The sequence below is a fragment of the Anas platyrhynchos genome, chromosome 3 (genome assembly GCF_047663525.1).
Source record: "Anas platyrhynchos isolate ZD024472 breed Pekin duck chromosome 3, IASCAAS_PekinDuck_T2T, whole genome shotgun sequence".
NCBI classification, from domain to species: domain Eukaryota; kingdom Metazoa; phylum Chordata; class Aves; order Anseriformes; family Anatidae; genus Anas; species Anas platyrhynchos.
In genome coordinates this window covers 79,166,257-79,187,227 of record NC_092589.1, presented here as the reverse complement: position 1 = coordinate 79,187,227, position 20,971 = coordinate 79,166,257, and the positions used below count along the sequence as shown (strand labels likewise).

The 20,971-nt window shown below is 36.2% G+C and overlaps 1 protein-coding gene across 12 annotated transcripts in view; it reads left to right on the top strand.

Moving 5' to 3' along the window:
- The window catches only part of KLHL32 (kelch like family member 32), a 121,862-nt gene that overhangs the window by 67,293 nt on the left and 33,598 nt on the right, over positions 1 to 20,971 (top strand). For 10 of the 12 annotated variants that reach the window (XM_038177073.2, XM_038177071.2, XM_038177066.2 and 7 more), the window contains one exon: positions 16,816 to 17,031. The exons of 1 other annotated variant lie outside the window; for it this stretch is intronic. In XM_038177073.2, coding sequence (XP_038033001.1) covers positions 16,816 to 17,031 — 216 coding nt within the window. Of the gene's footprint in view, positions 1 to 15,824; positions 15,924 to 16,815; positions 17,032 to 20,971 lie in introns of those variants that run through there. One more of the 12 variants, XM_021273613.4, reaches the window with a different exon arrangement.

The following is a 20,971-nucleotide window of genomic DNA, read 5'->3' as shown; positions in this document are numbered from 1 at the left end:
TTTTTCTTAAACTCAACTTCACTATTTAGAGCTGTGCTAGCAACACAATCCTAGCTTTCACTAAGATACAGTCCTTCAGAGATGAATCAATTCTTACACCAGAGATTGAGAGCATCACCTTTGTATTGCTAGAAGCCCCAGCTCAGTTGGGATTTTAGCTCCTGGATTTTTCATATAGAGCAAATTAAACTGCTGGAAAAAAAAATCTAAAGGTCATCAACAACCAAGGCTTGTGTGTTTTTTTTTTGTGTGTTTTTGTGTGTGTGTTTTTAAACTAATACTGAGTTTTTAATCTACATATATACACGCAAAGAATTAGACTGGTGTTTTATAAAGCCACACAACTTCATCTAGTGGTGGAGAGAGTGACCCTCCCATACCAATAATATGAAGTAAAGAGAAAAAAGGTCTTCTCTTGTTTTGTTGATTTTCAGTGTTATGCACCCAGTTGTTGCTGTGCCAGCCTGCTGTTTCTTGAAGGCGTGTGTTTTGTCAGCTGTTGTCATTGAGCTGTTGACAGTCATTAGGAAAGCTCGTGCTGAGAGCTCAAAAATAACTTGGGGGAATTCAGCTCCTCTCTCTGAACTTACATAGACACATTACAGAGATACAGGTTTACATATATAAAATGAGAATGCACTACTGAGGATTCCAACTTAGAACAGGAGTCAGGAGAAAGAAAAAAAAAAAAAAGTGGTATTTTTCTCTTTTTTTATGTTGATGTCAGTGAGGAAAGTAAAAATGGGCCCTTTGAATCTCATTTTTTTCTGTGGTCTATGTGCCGCTGTTTAGCTGTGATGTGACAGTGGACATTGTCCCCCTGGAGAGTTGGCTGATATGAGAACATAGTGCCACTGTGGTTGGGAGCCCTCCAGCTTGGGGGTGTGTGTTCTGCTTTTCCTAACAGTAATAGTTGACAAGGCTGAACTGGACATACTGAAAGATGTGTGAAAAATGGCACTGGAGTTTTTAGGTTAACCATTGCTGCAAGATTAAAAATCCAGTTGTCTAGCTAGTTGTGTGGATGCACTTTACCAATGGCCTGCATCAGAGCACAGGAGAGGTGACAAATGGGGAGAGGCAGGTACTTCTTCCTTTTCTTAGAAATGTCTATCAGGATGACAGAGTAGCTTTGGTGTGTGTTTTAAACAATAACAAAGAACCTATATTGCTTCGCTGTTTCCCTCCCTGCCCTTCTCACATTGCTTTTCTAGCTGATGTGGCCTACTGCGTGTGACCTTCCTGTCCCTCAGCCCCTGAAAGACCCCTGCTTCTGGGAGCCTTCAAGTGGTTTTATAAAGCTGTAAAGAGAGAATGATAAATCCCAGAATGCTTAGTGTACGAAATTCTTCTCTGGTTTTATTACCATCTGATCAATACTAATGTTTTATGCTCCCCCCACCCCGTGTCTTCAGCTTTTAATTATCCTTACCAACTGGGGCAATTTAGATGCGTGAAGCAAAAAATGGTGTTATTTGTACTGGGTAGTGAAGCTACCCTTATCTGCTGGTGTCATCGGTGACACGCACAGTTATCGGTCTGGCACAAAAATTTGGTTGTAAGAGGTGAAAACCCGAAGGTTGAATTACTGTACTCCAGCTGAATGAGGCACTCCGGGCTCCTAGCAGCCAGGCGTGGGCAGCAGGTGGCAGTGTGAGTCCACAGCAGCTTGAGCAGATGAATTGGAGCTAAAATCAGAAAAAATGAAAAGAAAAATTATTTATTTTTCCTCCGTATTAGTCTTCTGACCTAATCAGTAAAAAAGTCATTATTCACACAACACTGGGCAATATGCATTGTAATTTTTAACAAATAATAGGAAACTGTTAATGTTTTCACAGGAAATACAGTTCTGTCTTGTGCAGCAATGGTCATTTATCACTACACTTTGTGAAATCACTCATTTGTTCTAATTTGAATGTAAATGACTCTAAGGTTTTACAAATAAGGTGACAGACTCACATAAATGTAATTGCAGGGTTCATCTCTCTCTTTTTATATATCACTCATTAAGTTATGAATTAAATACATCGTATTAAACCAGGGGCATGTCCAATGATGATATTGTAATGGCAAATTACTCTATGCTATTAGAGGTGTATTTTTTATTCATGGACATTAATTTGTCATTAAGCGGCATTAGTTTAGCACTTTTATGTGGAAGACGTGACCTGAAAGAGGAGACTTACTGTTCTAATGTGAAAGAACGGGAATACAGGCACCAGACAGACAGCCTTTTCTATTTTTTTTTAAACCTCCTGTAAAGAAGCAGAGGGATGTTTTATTTAAGTTTGCCTTTATCTAAAACAATTTGAGTTGTGTTAAGCCATTTTAGCAAAGGTATTTTGGAAAAATGACAGTGCTTTGGTTATGAAGTATTTACCAATATGGGAAAAAATAGAATGCTAAGTACAAAGTGATGATTATAAATCATTTGTAACCTATGAACCCAGAGAGAGCATTGGGCTTGAGGTGAGTTACAGACTGATTTTTATCTCAGAAGTAGTACTGTGTTAGATAGTTGATTATCCACCCTTTCTTTTCTCTGACTTAGTCAAAATAGAACTGCTTTTTTTTTTTTTTCCTCCTTAGTTACAAAACAACTCTCTCTTATTTCCCCTATACTTCATGTTTTTAATGCTCTATTATTATTTTTAAAGGGAACAATTTCAAGTTTAAATGTTAAGCAGGAGCTGAACCTATATTAAGAAAAGGAATAACGAGAGGTATGATAGAATTTGAGAGGCATCTTGACACTTAAAGTATTAAACTGAGACTGAATGTCTCAGTCTGGTCCATCTTTAAAAGATATTAAAAAGGTATTGTAATTTTTTTTTCATTTATATTCCATTTCAACCGTCTTTCTTTCAAAGTAAAAAGTCTGAACTTGATACCAAGCAGTATAGTTGATTTTTTTTTCCCCTATTTATTTTTATTTTTATTTTTCTGATAGTTTAATTATTGCTGTTTGATCCACCTATCTTAACTGCTCACAACACACCCAACTGGTATGGTGCACTAGTTAAGAATAATTTGTAATGAAAATGCCCAGATACAAAGCCCAAGGTGTTCATACACGTAAGTAGTTTCCAAAACATCAAGTTATATCTAGTTTTAACTACTTTTAAATACTATTTAAAAACTGATAGGGGAGAAACATTCTTCACTGAAACACTTCAGTTTACAGGGGAGCAAAAAGAAGCAAAGAAGTTCCATGTAAGGCTGTTGATGTTTTCCAGCAGGTCTGCTGGCAGTGGTAAACAAGACAGTATTTCAGCACATCAAGTACAATGTTTTGCTTGCACAACTGCACAGTAGTACAATTTGCCAGGGAACCAATATTTTGCTTCAGAATTATAATCTAGACTAATTCTTTTTAAAAGAAAAAAACATCTATTTCTGTCTAATGGGGTAGTGAACGGGTCTTGAACCCAGAATGAATGTAAATGTATACATACTGTCTTCTGAAGTCTTCAACCAATGTGTAATGAGAGCTCTGAAACTTGTAAGTTGTCCTCGTTCACCTCACCAACTCTAAAAATTAATGATAGAAACTTAAAGATTAGTGGTATGAAAAACTTTATTAGCCATTACTAATGTCCTGCAAGTGTGCTATTCCAAACTGAAAAATGCTTCTAACTTCATTCACCTGTTCTCCTATGTAATCTATTCTAAACATCTGTTTATTAATTTGGAGGAAGTTGTTGCTGAATTTCCCATCTGTTTCACCACAGTCTTTCATAACTTGAGATTTGTACCAGAGAGTGTGTGTAACTACATAGGTAGTGTTGGATCTTGAATTGATTAAATTAAGACTTTATTTGCAGTTCAGGGGGAATTGAGATGGTATCACATAGTATTGTCTCTACTATAATTTTTATAGCAGTGGTTGTGTCCTCTATATTAGAGGGGTAGTAGTATGTTGGTTGGACTTTCCTCATAAACACTTTGACTTCTGTTGTGAAAATTTCCAAAGCTCCTCAAAGGAGTTTTTTTGTTGTTGTTGTTGTTGTTGTTGTTTTGTTGGTTTTCTAAATTCCATTTCAGAGTTCTCTTTGTTTACCATAAGCCATATCTGTTCTAAGGGAAAGTGTTGTGGTAACTACAGACAGATCTAGTCCCCTAAAAGCATCAGGACTAGAATTCTCATTGGCTTGAAATGGCATGTTGTAGATAAGGAGAAAGCTAGGGGAAAAGGCCCAATGTCATATGCTTCAAAATCAGTGTTTATATGTGTTTGCATTTTGTTTTTGCTTGGCTCACAGTGTTTCTACTCATTTTACATCTTTATGGGGAATTGAAATATTCAGAAAAGGAAACAAACAAACAAAACCATAAAACAACATCAGGAATATGTAGTCTCTGATAACCTGTTTTTAGAATTTTGCTTCTAGAGGTGGTTGCATTCTGTGAAATTTTGATATTTCAGAAAAATTTCTCATTAAAACTTGAACTTGAAAATGATTCATTTTTAATTAATATTGTATGGAATAATCATCGATTTATTTATTTTTCCACTGAGTTTTATTCCATTTTTATTAACTGTTATTGTGAGCCTAGTTACTCCAAAAACAGTTTATTTCTGCAGCTAATGTATGGCCATCCTCTAAATGCCTTTCCAGTTTTTTTTGTTAAAGGGTATCTGTGGCTTCACTTCTTCCTGGTAGTGTTTGAAGAGGGATATAGAAGAGGACACGTCATATACTTCTGAATTTTGAGATATTGGCAAGCACATATAGCTGTGAACACTTGGAGTTTGGCTCTACAATGATCCATTCTGCTTATAAAGGTGGTGGCTTCATGATGACATATTTAAGCCAATGATAATTTTACCTTTTTTTTTTTCTTATGTATATAAAACATTGATTAACTATTTCTCGCTTACATACTTTTGTGGAAAAATGCCTTGATGGTAAAGCACAGGATTCTGATTGTTACCAATTTGAGACTGGCAGGATATTTTTTTATTCTTGTTAAAAATGGCTAGAAACTAAAGAAAGAAATCTGATCTCGATCTTTGAAGGCTTATGCTTTCCTGATGCTTTGCACCTTTAGCAATGTGAACATTTATGTGTTTGTTTTGTAACCACTTGTGAATTTTTTGGTACTGATGAAGGTCAGACATAGGAACTGCTAAACATTGACTCAAGGTCCATTTTTGATGTTTGAGCTTTGGTCCTTCTAGGTTTTCTGTTTTTGATAGTCAGATTTATCATAATTTCTGACCAAGAGAGTGGTAAGTGAATCCTTGGTCAATAATGTTTACAATACAAACAAAAAAAAATGAATCCTGTTAAAGTGTGGTGATCTCATTTTATTGAGCTTATTTTATTTTATTCAGTGTTGTTTCCTTTTTTTTTTTTTTTCATTCTTCTCTTCCCACATTAATTTTTTTTTCTTTAAATCTTGTTTCCTTTCTGATATCAGTTCTGACTATTATGTAGTAAACCTACTAACCAGCACTGCTACTAGTCGTGGGAAAATGAGAGATATTCTTTTTGCTGCATAAATTTAAGGACAATGTTATAGAGAAGTTTTATTTTAATGGGACATACTGCTTATACAAGTTACAGACATTTTGCTGATACACTAAACTGCATAAATTGTTTTACAGTTGGGACAGGGGAAGAATTCTGTAACAACTATAACAGTGTAGTAGGTTTTAGGCAATTGCAGTTCTTTTTCTTTTGCATCATGGGCAATTTCTTGAACCTTCTGCCCACCTTTTTCTCTGTAAGATGAAAATTGGTCTTGGTTTAGTGCTGTGAGTGCAAGATTTCTTATTTTTTTTTTGGGTGGTCAGATATTGTAGGAGTACAGAGCTACCTGAACAGGTAACAGCTTTCCAATTAACATATATTCCAATACACCATTAACGTTGTGTTTTTGTCATTCAGATGCTTATGATCAGATTATTAATCGATGAGTACCGTTGTATCTTCCCGCAGCTGCAACAAGTCTCTTAAGATGCAGAGCTGCAAAATGTTTGAAATCACATGAAGGTAGTGCAAGCAGTCCTGTACTGCCTAGTACAAAGACCGGGGTAATTTTGATCCTATATCCACGAGACAAAAACAGTTTTCTGAAAATTTTGTCAGAACTTTCTAGCTTTCATGTATTGTCTCCATGTTATAACTATCTTTGCACAAGATCAAATCCTCTAGGAGACTTTTTTTTTTTTTTTTAAAAAAAGAAAAGTTGAGCACCTTAAATCTTACAAGGTTGGTTTTCTAGCATATATTATTTTCATACCTTTAAAATGTGGACTTCAGAACTGGGACCAATATTTGAGCAGTAGTCTTAAAACTGCTATATGAAGCAGTAAGCATGTTGCTTTCCTTTATTGGACAGCACTCAGTGTGCATTTTATGACACAAGCCTTTTCTTCGCCACGGCACTGTGCTAAGAACTCCCGTTGCTATTTTGACAGCTTCTCGGTCCCTTCTGTATGGCCTGTAAGTGTTGTTCCAAATAGAACCTGTTATATTTTCTGTATTAGATATGTTCCTAGTTCTCAGAAATACTTTTTGTTTGCTTGCTTGCTTTTTAAAGTGATCATTTTACCAAGGAAGCCAGGCAATACTCATATTCAGACATTCTTGTAATTTGTGACCCCACTGCTTTTATGGGATCTTTTGCAAACTCTAATAGCAAAATTTACCATTTTCTAGTTCAATTATATGTTTAGTGGAGTTGGATCAAGAATCAATTTCTTGAGGACTTCCCTGGAAAATGTTACAATACTTGATAAGTTACTTTGAGATTGTCATTGAACAAGTATTTCATCCATCTAAGATATATCCTATTAAATGTATGTAATTGAAAAAAATAAAACAAAAAAGAAAGTAAGTATATAGATTACCTGGATGTCCTGGTGAAATCTGAATTTTGTCAATGTAGCTGATATAATGAACCATGCTTGTTCTAAAGAGATAACAGATACTATTATCCAACACTTACCTGATAGGTTTTACTATTTTTTTCTTTTTTTTTTTTTTTTTTTCCCTGTATTTGTGAATAGACTCCTAAATTAATTCCATCCATTATGTGACACTAGGCTGATTAATGGACAGTTCACTGACATGATCTCCAATCCTTTGCAGGTTCTCCATTTTTCCTACCCTTTTTCAGTGTTTACTCTGGATTAGAGGTCTCCGTAGCTAGTTCCTTTAAAATTCTTTGCTTTGCTGTCCATGGTGGTGGTATTAAGCCATGTAATTTCTGTTCACATTTGCCTTAGTTTCAGATAAAAAAAACCTGTGGTGAAACAGCAGGAGCATGTGTGGGATAGATTTCTGTTTTCTTTGTTAAAAAAAAAAAAAAAAAAGTAGTAGACATAAGTGCTGAATTTTTCTGCCCTTTTTGTGTCTCTTTGTGACATCATCATATACTTTTAGAAAAGGACTATGGCTTCTTGTCATAAATTCGTTATGTTTACTTCACATTATTCCATGCTTACCATATCAATTTTGGTACTGTTTTATTGATGCTTCCACATCTCCATTTAACTCACCAGCAACAGGATCATTTAGTGACCACACACTTTGTCATCAATATTTGAGCTTTCATGAAATACTGTAATGCCCAACTTTCTCTAATACTTATTGTGCTAAATTTGCCCCATATTCTGCCAATATTTATTGTATACTTGTGAAAAGTGAGTTCTTACAAGGTTTCCCCAAGAGAAGCTCCCTACTGATGCCTTATTCCTTTCACACAAGTCAAACGCTAGTAGAAAGCTGTGGTGATGTGATACGTATGATGCATTAGGAGTTACTAATCTTAAATTGTGACTCAATAGACTACTTTGTCTATCAAAATTATACTCAGTATTAAATTATCTTGCACTGGATTCAGTCTTTCTGCAGTTAAAGTACCGCATAGTGCCTTAAAATTCTGGAGAAGTTTTGATGCTTTGTGAGTTGTTTAGCAAATCTGTCTGAGATAGAATGTATCTGTGTTAATTAACCAGTCATTCCACATGTTTTAGACAGCTATTTCATTCTCTGGTGGGATTAGATGCCTACCTCACTTGCCTGTTCTCCATCGTTAGATGCGTTTATTAGCTTTGTAATCCTTAAGCATTCAGTGGAAGGCTGTTGTCTGGGATTCTGAAGCAGAGAGATTTTTAACTAGAGCAGTCCCTCGCTGGGTTTATTACAAAGCAAACATACACATCATTGAAATGTTCCAGAAATAAAATGTCATAAAAAGATTATGAAACAGAATTGTTTGAATCATATAGTCCTTATACATGAACACCTCCCCTGTTCTTATTTATACCTAGAGTGTAAACGTTAGTATATTGGTAATTATTGATAATTATGGATAATAGAATATTCTGCTTATATGTCTCCTTGTGCAACATCATGAATGTTGACTTCTTTTCTAGTTAGTGACTACCCTGCTAGTCCATCATCATCATTATTTGTTTGCATCTATGCAGGCCTATCTGAGGAATTATCATCCAGTCTTCTTGAGAAGCCATGGCTTTTCAGAATTGTAATTCTAGTAAATTCTAGTAAATCTGTTGCTGAATTCCATACTGCTTCCCAGTTGTTATCTCTGGGCTCCTTGTTTGCATGTGCTCTCATGCTCCTTCCTCTGGTCTGGGTTTTGTTCATGCATCTGCATTTGAATGTGGTAGTGTCTTTGTCCTGCCAGGGCTCCAAAGCAGTTCATAGACAGCACAGTAGAAACAGACTTTCAGCTTCAGGTTTTCTAGTTTGTGTTTGGCCCACAATAGGTAATGATGCAGACAGGGTCTCAGTTAGCTCTGGGATAGATTATGGAGAGCTCAAATAGAACAGGGTGAGATTTTAGGTGCAAAGTTCAAACAAGTCATTAGTGAGCATATCCAACTGTTTATTTTTCCAGATGCTGATGGAGAGGGTCTGTGGAGGTTTTTCAGTGACAACAACTCCAGTGAGCTATTTCCATTGTGAATGTTTTTAATGTGGGAAAACAACAGCCTTTTCCTGTCAGTCTCATTCTTAATAATGTGTAATAAACTTTTTGAGATGTTTTCATGAAGAGATTCATTTGGAGGCTGGAAAAGTTCAGTTTTAAAATATTCAATTTTGGCAAAATAGTAAGTTGTGAGAAAAAAGGGCATTGGAAATAGCAACTCTCAGGTATCTGAATACCTTTGTTAACAGGTCTAACAGTAATGCTGATTTTTTTTCTCATTGGTAATGGGAGCAGGGATGAATGATAAAAATCACTTTCTAACATATTGTGTGTTAGAAACGTTTTTACTTGCATTACCACTTTATGGGAAAGTTTTCATACTTAATATTGATTTTAAACTTATTTTGCGTTTCAGAATGTTAAGGGGATTTTCTTGCCTATTTTTGAAAAAAAGTCTTAAAATAACTGAAATTATTTTTCCCCCAGTAAGTAACTGGTCTGTACCAGGACAATTATGAGGTCTGTTACTCACATATAGAATGAAATGAAATTGGAAGCAATTGGAAAATCATTTCTGAGCATCATTAGTGGAATCTCCTGCATTTCAGTGGCTCATATTCAATCCCCATTTGTAACATGTCAAATCATTTCTGTCCTGCCTGACAGACAGAAGGGCTGCTATTGTGTCTCACTTGAGGAGCAAGTTTACAGAGAATTTTCATGTATTAAATCACGGGATGACTTTGAGCTACTAATGTGACACCATCAAGAAAAAGGCGGCTTGAGCCTAGGATATTTCATGCAAGGTAATTTATAAAGCTAAGGAAGTATTAATGGCAGTGCACAAGTGCACTGTACATCATGAGGAATACTGTGAAGATTTTGCCCATGCAGAAGAGTAAATGAAGTCTGACTGGGAGAGGTGTAGAAAGGGGCATCTAGGATGATCAGGAAGGCCTGTTTTACGTGAGGGGATTAAAGGAGCTTAGCTTTTTTAGCCTAGCAAAATGAGGGCTGAGAAGGAATATGATTGCTTTCTGTAAATACGTCAAGGGAATAAATACCTGGGGGAAGAAAGAGAGAGCTGTTAGACAAAAGATAATTTTGGCACAGGAACAAATGCATATAGACTGTCGGAGTAAATTAAGCTGGAAATGAGAAGAAAGTCTCAAAATCAGCTGAGTCTTCCTGTAGTTGTACTTGGGAGCAAGAACAAAGTCTGGTTTAAGCTGGATCTTTCTTAAATTGTGATTGATGAGCTTTTTCAGTATAGTAGGGGAATTGGCTTCCACTCCTGTGTTATCATGGCCTGAAACTGTTACTAAGCTCTACAAAAGAGCTGAAAGCAAGGGTATTGCACAGTTCTTTTTTTTTTTTTTTTTTTTTTTTTCTTTAGTAAGATGGTAAATATTTTTTGTAACTGCTACTTCTGTGAACTTTGGATTTCTGAAGGACAAAACTTGCTCTTTCTGGCTTGACATCCTTAGCAATAAAAAAAGGGATAAGTGAGCATTAGCATACAAGATTGATGGTGGTTGATGGATTAGCCAAAGTTTACAGCTTTTATTGTTCACTGTAGTCCCTCTGAATAGTTAGCAAAAATGTAAAGTAATGAAATATTTTTGAAGATGACGTACCAATATCCTGTGACTTCTGCCAGGGTAAAGACTACAGGATTATGTCATTCCTCAGAATGTTTGAAGAAGCCAGGTTCCCATAATTTGGAAAAACTTAAATGATAAATCTGCAGAAATCCTTCCTGTGGACTGTCTGAAATGGTATAAAAGAGGCAAGCAAAGGGTTAGTTAACCTTTACTTTCCATTTTGTCTCTGTATTTTTATTTGTTAAATAATACTGGTGGTTAGGATTGTTTTAGCAGGAATACCTTTCTAAGCAGTGAAGTTTTTCATCTGGGGAGTTTTTTTTACCAGGTTCATAAGTTCCCACACCAACATCTGCTTAGCAATGGAAAGGAGCTATTGGAAACACTGCAGAACTTTACTTGTGGTTGTTCCAATGGTACCATGAAACTTTAGCTGTAGTCTTAATGTTTCATTATTATATTTCTTTCCATTATACATACAAGCGTGTATGTAATATATAAGAAAATAATTAAGATCACTTATTCAGATGGATTGCTATTTAGAAATACCTATACTGTTTAATCACTTCAGTGAATTCCTCTGAGATTCTAGAAAACGTTGACTTTTGGTTTTACTTTTGAGTGTCTGCATATTACACGTTTCACTTTGTTTTTCAAAGACTAAACACATCTCATCACCCGGGCAATCTGGGAATGTCACAGCTTTCCATTGCACTAGTGAAGGTCACAGGCCTCCTGTGTGCCTTCAAAGAGGGTGCTCACTAACACCAGTCAGCAGGATAGAAACTGAAAGCTAAGCAGATATAGGGAAGTACTGAGTGAGAAGGGAGATAAGTCCTCATAGGGAGGAGGGAAAATAATAGGCTTGAGTTGTTTTGTTATTGCTGCTCTTGTACTTAGCTCAAGACCTACTTTGCAATAACGGCAAGGATGCAAAACAAATTTTCATGTTTTTAAGCATGAAAAGAGAACAAAAGTAAGAATTAAATAAAGTGCTGAGAAAGTGGTGATCTACCAAAAAAAAAAAAAAAAGTCAATTAAAAAGTTATCCTTTACTTTGTCTATAAATACATCTACCCTCTGCACTGATCTTGTAATAAATGTAAACACCATTTTATACGCTGTGAAATTCTGACCCAGCTGTTCCAGTGTGGCTGGACTTCATCAAAATGTCTTTTATGCTTGAACTGGATGGCTCTGGTGCTTAGTGCAAGAAAACTTCAAATAAGATCTAAAATGCACTTTTGAGGGATTTGTGCATATGCTTAGTATGAAATATGCCTGTTGCGGTGCTGTTGAGCATGTGTCTCATCTGTTAGGTCTTAGGTAAGTAAGGTTATGGGTAACTGTGCTGATATAGAAAGAGTGAGAACCAACAAAAATGAATTTTTTTCTCTTAAAACTGAGTTGATCCCTTTTGTTGCCATGTAAGTATATTTTTATCACTACAGTTTTCCACTTTGTTAGTATTGCTGATCTATTTAGAGCCTGCCTTTGCTATGACTTACATCAAGGTTCTGTTGTGAACGGTGCAGCTAGTTCGTAGTATTTAACATAGAGAGAACTGGGAGGACTTGGGGTCAAGACCCTGCTGTGCTAGGTGCTGCTTGAGAGCAAACACATCCGTGTCCCAGAGACCTTACAGCTCCTTTTTTGTTTTAGAGAGGCTGAACCCTTCTTAGGAGAAGACAAAATAGTGTCACAATGCAACTCTCTCAGCTTTAGCAGCAGGGCTAGGCATTTAGTACCTTGATTTACAACAGTGTTGTAATCTAAATAGGAAGCAGGTGGAGTTACAACTGGGTATGATACTTTGGATATTAATGGCTTGGCTTGGCAGTGGAATTTCTAAAGCTGTATATACTTTTTCTGTCTTAATTATGCATTCATTAAAAGCTTTTATACCCAACAGAATAAAGTAAATATTTTTTGATCTCTGTAGTGTGCTCCCAGACTGTAGATTTGCACAGCAGGGTCTTGATAATCTGAATAAATTGTATTTCCCCAAGGAGTTTATCTTTCAAATAAGGTCATAAAGAAATGCATTCTTTCCCCTTAGTTCTCCTTGTGCTTTTTCTGCTATTTATAACATGGAGCAGAGGAATAGAGGTATATTGTACTCTACTGTGTACTTGGTTATGATTAACTCTAATTTATCAATCCGTTACTTACATCCTTTTCTGTACCTTTTGCAATGCAATTATTCTTTAAGTATGAACGAATAAAGATGGATTTGGAAGTAATTTAAATACAATATTTATATAATTTTCCCTGTTTGACAATTTATCACATCTCTATATTAAAATACAACTCTGTATCAAAACACAGACAATGTCACATCATTTATTTTGAATATCAAATATAGTCTTTCAGATTACGTTTGTTTGGAAAACTGTTTTTTTTTTTTTTTTTTTAACAAGGGTTTTAAATGGCAGCTCATTGTTAAATTGGTTCAGCATCTAGAGGCTGATGCTACTGAAACAGAAGGCCAGTTATGTAGAACAATGGAGACTCTTACTTCTGGAAGTTGGGAAGAGAAGGAAAGTATAGTAAGTGGAATGCACAGGATCAAAGACAGTTTCTCATTTTAGAAGTAGACACTGATAAATAATTTGACCAATTTATTAAATTGATTTGACTACTCTCTGAGATTTTAGAATCTGTTACTTAAAGATCTGTATATATTAGACACATTTGTTCAGTTTGCATATTTCAGTGTAACATTATCAGAAGAAAGAAGGATCACTATCTTTCCCTGATTCTCTGTGACAGTTCTGCTTGTGTTCCTATTTCATCCTTCATTTAAAAAAAATATAGATGGCATATATTTTAAGGTTTTTATACAAGAGATTAAAAGTTACAGTAATGTACATACAACTGTTTTGTAGGTTTTTTTTAGAGACCTTATGCAATGATACAGTTCCAGAAGAAAGATGTGCACAACTTTAAAATTTTGTAGCTGCTCCTTTAACACACTATAATAAAATGTATGGAAACCAGAGACTGCTAGAACTCATGACAAGAAATAAATTTCCAATTTAGTATCCTATTTAATTTTTCACTTATCTAACAATTTTTAAATTCAATTGAGAGTTTAACTTTTACAAATCTATTCATAGGAAGCCAATCAGGCTGAATTGATAGTGATTGCTTTGATACTTTTAATACTTTTTTTTCTTTTTTTTTTTAAAGCTGGGAGATAAGCTGTATTTTTTTTTTGCTACTTACATACTGCGTTTATTCTGATGTTTTTGAAAGTCTTACCAGCTATTGAGAGCTAGGTTATCTGATCTGTAGCATACATCTTGCAATCTCAGTGTGACATTTTGGCCCTCTTGTATCATCACAGAGGCAGTAATGTATAGTACTGTGTCATTTTGGTTGGAATATTGGTATGACAGTCTGGTAATTTTCATTTGTAAAAGCTAATGCACTGCTTACTACTTTTGCTGTGAAATACAAACCTGTAGATCAATTCTAACCTTGGAAAACCAGAAATAGGTGTTTCTGATTACAGGCCAAGATCAGTTTTAACAAAATATACTTGCAGTATTCATCAAGCAGTAAACCATGTGTCCAGCAGCTCATTAACACATTGTGTTAGACAAAGCATCAAAAGACTGCTGAAGCCTACCAATAAAAATAAGTAAACCCCATGATAAATAAATAAGCAGACATATAATAAATAAATAAACATCTGGAGTAAATGAACACTTAAAAATAGAAATAAATAAATAATATTGTAAACAAACAGCTGATGAGAGTTTATTTATTTATCCATAGGTATCTTCAGCCTCTCCAACTATATGACAGCTTTCATCAAAAACTTCAATTGGTGTTGATTTAAGGGGTAGGGGAGCCTGAGGGATCATCAGAAATACCCAATTAAAAAAATGTAGGTGTACTGGTATCTTTCAGATTTGAAAATGTGAAAATTTTTCAAGGAAAATTTGCATTTGTGTGTCACATTACTCTCTAACGAGGAAAGATTTTTCTGTATTATCTTCAGTCCTTTTCTGAAGACCACCATAAGTCACCTCCATTGACCCTTAATGGAGTGTGGTTGGGCTTGTATTTTGGTTGGAACACTGCTCCCAATGCTTCATTGTTTATTTGTTTATTTTATCCTTCCCAAATATAGCTGTTTACTACAAAAGAGCTCAATAAATATACACTGAGTTATTGTAAATTTCTTGTGGGATGTTTCACATTCATTCAATCAAGAAGTTTTTTGAAAAAATAGTTGTTGCTTGTTAAATGCTTTAAGGTTTTAGGACAAGAGGTAGTGGCCTCAAGTTGTGCCAGGGGAGGTTCAGGTTGGAAATTAGGAGACATTTCTTCTCAGAAGGAGCAGTCAAACATAGGAACAGGTTGCCCAGGGAGGTGGTGGAGTCACCGTCCCTGGGGATGTTCAAAGAAACGTTGGACATGGTGCTTAGGGACATGGTTTAGTGGGTGATAGTGGTGGTAGGGGGATGGTTGGGCCAGGTGATCTTGGTGGTCTTTTCCAACCTTAATGATTCTGTGATTCACTTTGATTGTACTGCGTACTGCCTTATGTTGGTACCACCATTGTGTGTCTATCCTCGATGTGGTGTTGTGAGGAGCTGTTTGTGATCTGCAGATACTGAGTCATGGAGCAAGTGCACAGGCTGGATACTTCTTGTGTAAAATTCATTCCTTTCTGTCTGTCTGTCTGCAACTAGGGAGGATTTATCCTTACCTCCTCTATGTTAATGTGAAGAGGAGGTGATGTAGTAGAACTGTTCAGAATTTCTGTGGCATGGGGGATGATGGCTGTTAGTGGTTATTCTGACAACATAAAAAACTTTTCTTTGTTCTTCCAAGAAAACAAAATGAAGCTCCTATGTCGCAGTTTAAGTAGGTAATGAATAGGATTTGCCTTTAATCTACGACAGTGCTAGTGGAGGTGGACTGTTCAGGTTGGGAGATAATGCAGCAAATAGGAGCCTGCGATGGAATTTGATTCAGTTTCCTCCAGTACTGACTTCTCTAAGCAGGTGAAAAAAATTCTTTCTCCACTCTCCATTGCATATGCATAAACAGCTCCACAGTCATTGGGACAGCCACCCAATTCACACGTTCGAGATGTAGCCCATAAAACCTTCCAAAAAAACCCTCTTCGCACTTTCCCATCTTCCCTGTTGCTCTGCTCTATCTGCCAGCCGTGCAGCTCATTTGACATTTACAAGATTTCTTGTCAGTTTCATTTGGTTCTGCCATCCCATCCAGCAGAGCAGCGAAAGTGAAATTGACTTAATTCAGTCTGTTTCTCTTCCCTGCTCTAGTCCCTGTGTTAACGAACCACGGAGCGAAACTGACAACAGTTCTTGTCACTTTCACACCTGGAGCTGGTCAAGGAGAAGGCTGCTGAGAGGGAGCAATGCGGTAAATTGGAAGATGAAAACCGGGATTGTGGAGGGGAGAGGAAGAGATGTGTGAGCATACAGCGAGAACAGAAAGAACGGATACATGGGCTCCCTTCCCAAACGTCCTGGGTGCTTTTCTCTAATGTGGATGAATTATGAGGAGCCCGTGGTTTAGAGTAGCAATAGTTAGCTGTCCAGACACTAATTTCCAAGGGGGGCCAAGACAAAAACATTAACCTGTAAATATATATTACCTGTTATCAGAATGCAAAAACTTCTTTCCCTGAGTTACTGCAGCTTTTGTCTCTGCAGGTTTTCAGCTGCTAGAAGGAGGGGGAAAAAGAATTTGAGGCCAACATCCCCTATATGTTGCTGTCAGTGGGTGGAAAAAGAAAGGTCTATTTGTTCATTGAAGATAAATGCACACAGAATAAAATGTAGCTCACAGTCTTGTATTTTGTGAGGTTTCTTGGAACTAAAAATCGTACTGCACAGATGCTCTAGTTCTATCAGAACAGTAAATAACGAGAAACAATTGTTTTGTAACAAACTATTGTAGTTAACAAATGCATTTTTTAATCCACTTGTTAACTCCTGCGAGCTCTCGTCATACAGTGTAAATCCTGCTGGTTTATTATTTTATGTACTAAGGCATATTTCTTATAGATGCTGTATGCATATGTAACTGTAGCAGTTCCAAAATAAATGCGTAGTATCATATATATTTGCATATGCACTGTTAACATTTGCACATACATTCTGAATGAATCTGTGTTAATTAATTTCAAACTGTATTACCTTCCTTCTCCTCAGCTTCCAAAAGAACAACCTTCTTCATTATCTGAGACCTGTGGTTTTTTTGTTCCCCTTTTTTTTTTCTGAGATATTTTTTGTTTGCTTCACCCATTTAGGAATTAAATAGTTTTAATTACTTGGACCTGTATAAGCTTGCGGACCTCTTCAACCTCACTTTGTTGGAGAATGCAGTGGTTGACTTCTTAGTAAAACATCTCTCTGAGCTATTGAAGAATCATCCTGAAGAAGTCCTGGCACTCCCATACTGTCTCCTTCGAGAGGTTTTTAAAAGTGATAGACTCACTTCACTCAGTGAAGAACAAATCTGGCAGGTAAGGAGACTGGTGAACAAGCAGAATGTGTGATACTCTCTAAGCCATAATAATGCTCTGTTACTTTGGATCCCTGGAGCAATCTTGAGGGAGAATTAAGTGCTTGCAGAAAAGCTGTGAGTAAAAACCGAGGGAAATTTCTAAATGAAATTTAAAAAGTCGTATTGTGTTAATGCAGTTAGTTTGTTCTAAAGAGAACTGTGTTTTATTGGTTAACTTGTTTTATTTGAATGTGGCCAGAGATTTTCTTCCAGATCAAAACTTTGCTGGTGGGAAGAGATGGCCAATGCATGTTGTTGTCATCTCTCATGAGGCTAGTGCCACAAATCTGATGACAAACCTGCTTCTGCAGTCTGTCCCATTCACTTCAGAGAAACTTCATTAGTCCTTGAAATTGTTTAGGCCACCGCAACGGATTTTGCCTGAATCAAACTAGAGGATTGTCAAACAGACTGCTCTGCTCAGAGATGAGTGGAGGCTTCAGTAGGTTTGTGGCAAATATTTCCTTAAAAAAAAAAAAAAAAAAAAAAAAAAGTTGGATCCAGAAAAGCACCGAGTTGCTTGCCATAGAATATTAGCAAGATACAAGCATTATGTTGTAACCTCTAGTGTTGGAGGAAAAAACACCTATTACGAAAAAACGTCTAGTCTGTAAAGAGAAACACAAAAACTAAAACAAAATCTGTCCTTGGAAACATTCCCATCATATGTCTGCAAAAATTGCAGCTCGTGATATAGTAGAAGTAAATCTCTGTAACGTTTGTTACCCAAACACTTTTTTTGGTTTCTTTTTCACTGTCGTTTTACAGAAGGAAAGTATTTCAGGGTATTTCAAGGTAGAATGCAATTTGTTTGAAAGACACCTGTGCTTTCTTTTAGGAAGTGGGTTATCTTGGCCCAGCAGAGAAGACGGAGAGTCAGAAGAGTGTTTCATATATTTATTTCAATCTCTATTACTTATCTACTTATCTTTCAGATTTTAAAAGCAAATTATTTCGTGTATATGCCATCATTTTCTCAAAAGGTAAAACGTGTATTCATTTGTAGGGCACTTCATTTTCTGTGGATGAATAATGTCATGCAGGAACAAAGTGTTCTTAAAAATAAAAATGCCTAGTTAAGCTCTTCAAACCACAAAGATAGTATGCAAGTGCAACTTAACCCTTCAGTCTGATAACTGATACACCATTTCCCAAAACTTTGCGGCTAGATTATGGAGTATTTTACAAAGGTATTTTCTGCAGATAGTAATATAAAGCTAGGCTCTTTCTTGCTCTGCTCTCTAGAGGATGTCATTACAAGAGAACCTGCAGCACACTACCTGTGATAGGTTTTTGTTTCATTTTGTTTTGTTTTTAGGCAGGATACTCTGGAGTCCTAGCCCATATTCTGTTTATCAGAAAAGTTTTTGATGTACAAGTTCATATATGGGGCATGGCTGATTGGCCAATTTGCTTTTATCGTTGTTTTTCTACAGGTTCACTGCAGGTTCACTACCTATGTGCTTGGAGATACTTTTGCTAGAAAAATTCCTACAGAAAGCCATGTAGATATTATTTAATGCCAGCTCACTAATGAAAAAGTGTACACAGGATCCTGTGTGCCATGCAGGCTACTGGAATAAAGTTTGGAAAGTGATTTTTTAAATCCTGTGCCATTGTCCTGTCCCGTAGAAAGAACTCAGAAATAATATTCTTAATTGTGTGCACTCCGGTTAATTAGCTTCATGAGGCAAATCTGATAAAGCCTATGTTTCTGTTGCAGGGTCATACTGGGGAGAGATACTTATAGGTAATATGCTGCTTTTTGAGTGACAACAAACTCCACACTGTCCATTTAAGTGTTATCATAATTGCCTCTCCAAAGGTTACTAATGCTGTTACGAAGAATTTTTTAAACTGGTTTTCTGCTGCAGGCAAAATGTGTGTGTGTCTTTTAATTCAGTTTGTACAACCAGGAATAAATATATATTTTATAAATATTCCAGGTCCCCAGGATGAATTAAAAGACATACATAAATATTTACCAATTTAGGCATTCAGAAGGCAATAAGAAACTGTTTTTGCTTTATCTTAGTAAATAAGTAATTCCCTCATAGTCAACCCAATAGAGGAAAATCAAATCAGACTGGCTATATTGCCTCAAGTGTAGTTAAGTTCATCATTTTTGCTAAGGTTATAGTGGTAATGCAATATACCATGGAAGAATCTAATATTCAGCCCAGGGTGAAGATTGGGTATGCCAGAGGATTAGTGTCAGGGTGCTTTATAGAAGTGAAACTTGATGGACAGGTTGGAGACAGATCTACAGAATCTCATTAAATTGCTGAATTGTTCATTACTGAGCACTCTCACTGTAATAAAGTGCTCATTGACTTTGACAAATCCCCATCCCGTGTCTTAAGGAAGAACAGCAAAGCAAGAGGTGTTGGGGAAGCTAGAGGAAATTGGCACAAAGTGGGGCAGATAATAGAAAAGCTGATGGGGGATGCTACCATTTCATTTGTCTGTCTTACCTGTGACTAGTGTGGCCTCCCGCACACACACATGCATGCATGTTATGGCAATATGAGTTCACGATGTCCCCAAGGCACCTCTACTGGTAGGGCTCCCATGAAGCCCTAAGCACAAATTAAAGCTTCCCTCAATGAACCCTTGGACAGGATGTCATTGTCTGCAGAGCTCACTTATTTTCGGTAGTTTAAATTCCCTATGTCCACTGGGCGATTCAATCCTAATGCACATAAAGATTAAGGTAGTTATTTTAATGTGTCAAAGTACACAAAGTGATGATGCTTGAATGTGATTTAAACTGAAGGGACTGCACCTCATCTCCATCACATTTTGGATTTTTGTTAGACTATCAATTATGAATTGCACAATTCCAGTGAATATTGTAAAATACAACCTTGAACAAACCAGGCTTGAGAAAATTAAACACTAACATTAATGACAATTTATTAGGATGTGGATTAGTGTAACATAATGTAGTAATTACAGTATATTCTGTCAGAAGGAAAAAGGTGACTTCCAAACCAGGTTAAAGTAGACAAACTTCTTAGTTCATTCCTCTTTCTACCTCTTAAAGTCTTACGAAACTCTTTGGCCTGGTGCAGGTATCTTAGTGGAGAAAATAGACAATGAATATAATTACATACTTCTTAAAACAAATAATCAGAAAGACAACCACCAGAAAGCCTCTGTAGGATGGAAAATTGGAGAAACATGTTAGCTACAATCTAATGATTTTGATTTATTTTTTTTTAACTAGGCTAAGCCAGTAACTATTATTAGGTGACACAGAGCTTGTTTTCATGTTGATTTTTGCATTTTACTAGTGTGTGAGATTATAAGATATTGAGTTTGTGATTTGTCAGCTCACTTAGGTGTGAGTAAACTTAAAGCAATGACATGGAAAAAAAAAAGTATTAAAAATAAAGGAAGAAAAATGGGAAAATCTTGAAGAAACTGGGGGAAAAAAGCAAATTCTTCAGTACTTTTTTTCTTCATCATGATCTGTGCATGCTTTTTTCACAAGAAATTGTCATGATGATGACATAAATATCTTGTTTATCATGAAGTGAAAAGTGAATCTTTTCATAATTGGCCATTGCTAAAAAGGCTCATTGGCTCTACTTTAAAGAAGCAGATGAATTCTTTCCCTTGATAATTGGCAAGGTAACCAACCTTGTAAAACAGAACGGGTTCTCAGAGGAATCTAGCAAGAAAGGACTTCTTGCAGGAGCCGAGCGAGTAGAAAGCAAGCCCAGGGATTAAGTAATAATGAACTCACGTTAAACTTAGTTGTAATATAGTTATGTCTTATCACATTCATGATTAAAAACTTCAGTGTCATGAGGCCTATGTGCTCATATTTTAAGGATCAAGCTAATAGTTAGGAATATCTACTGGATCATTCAGTCTCCCAGCAGGATATTGGC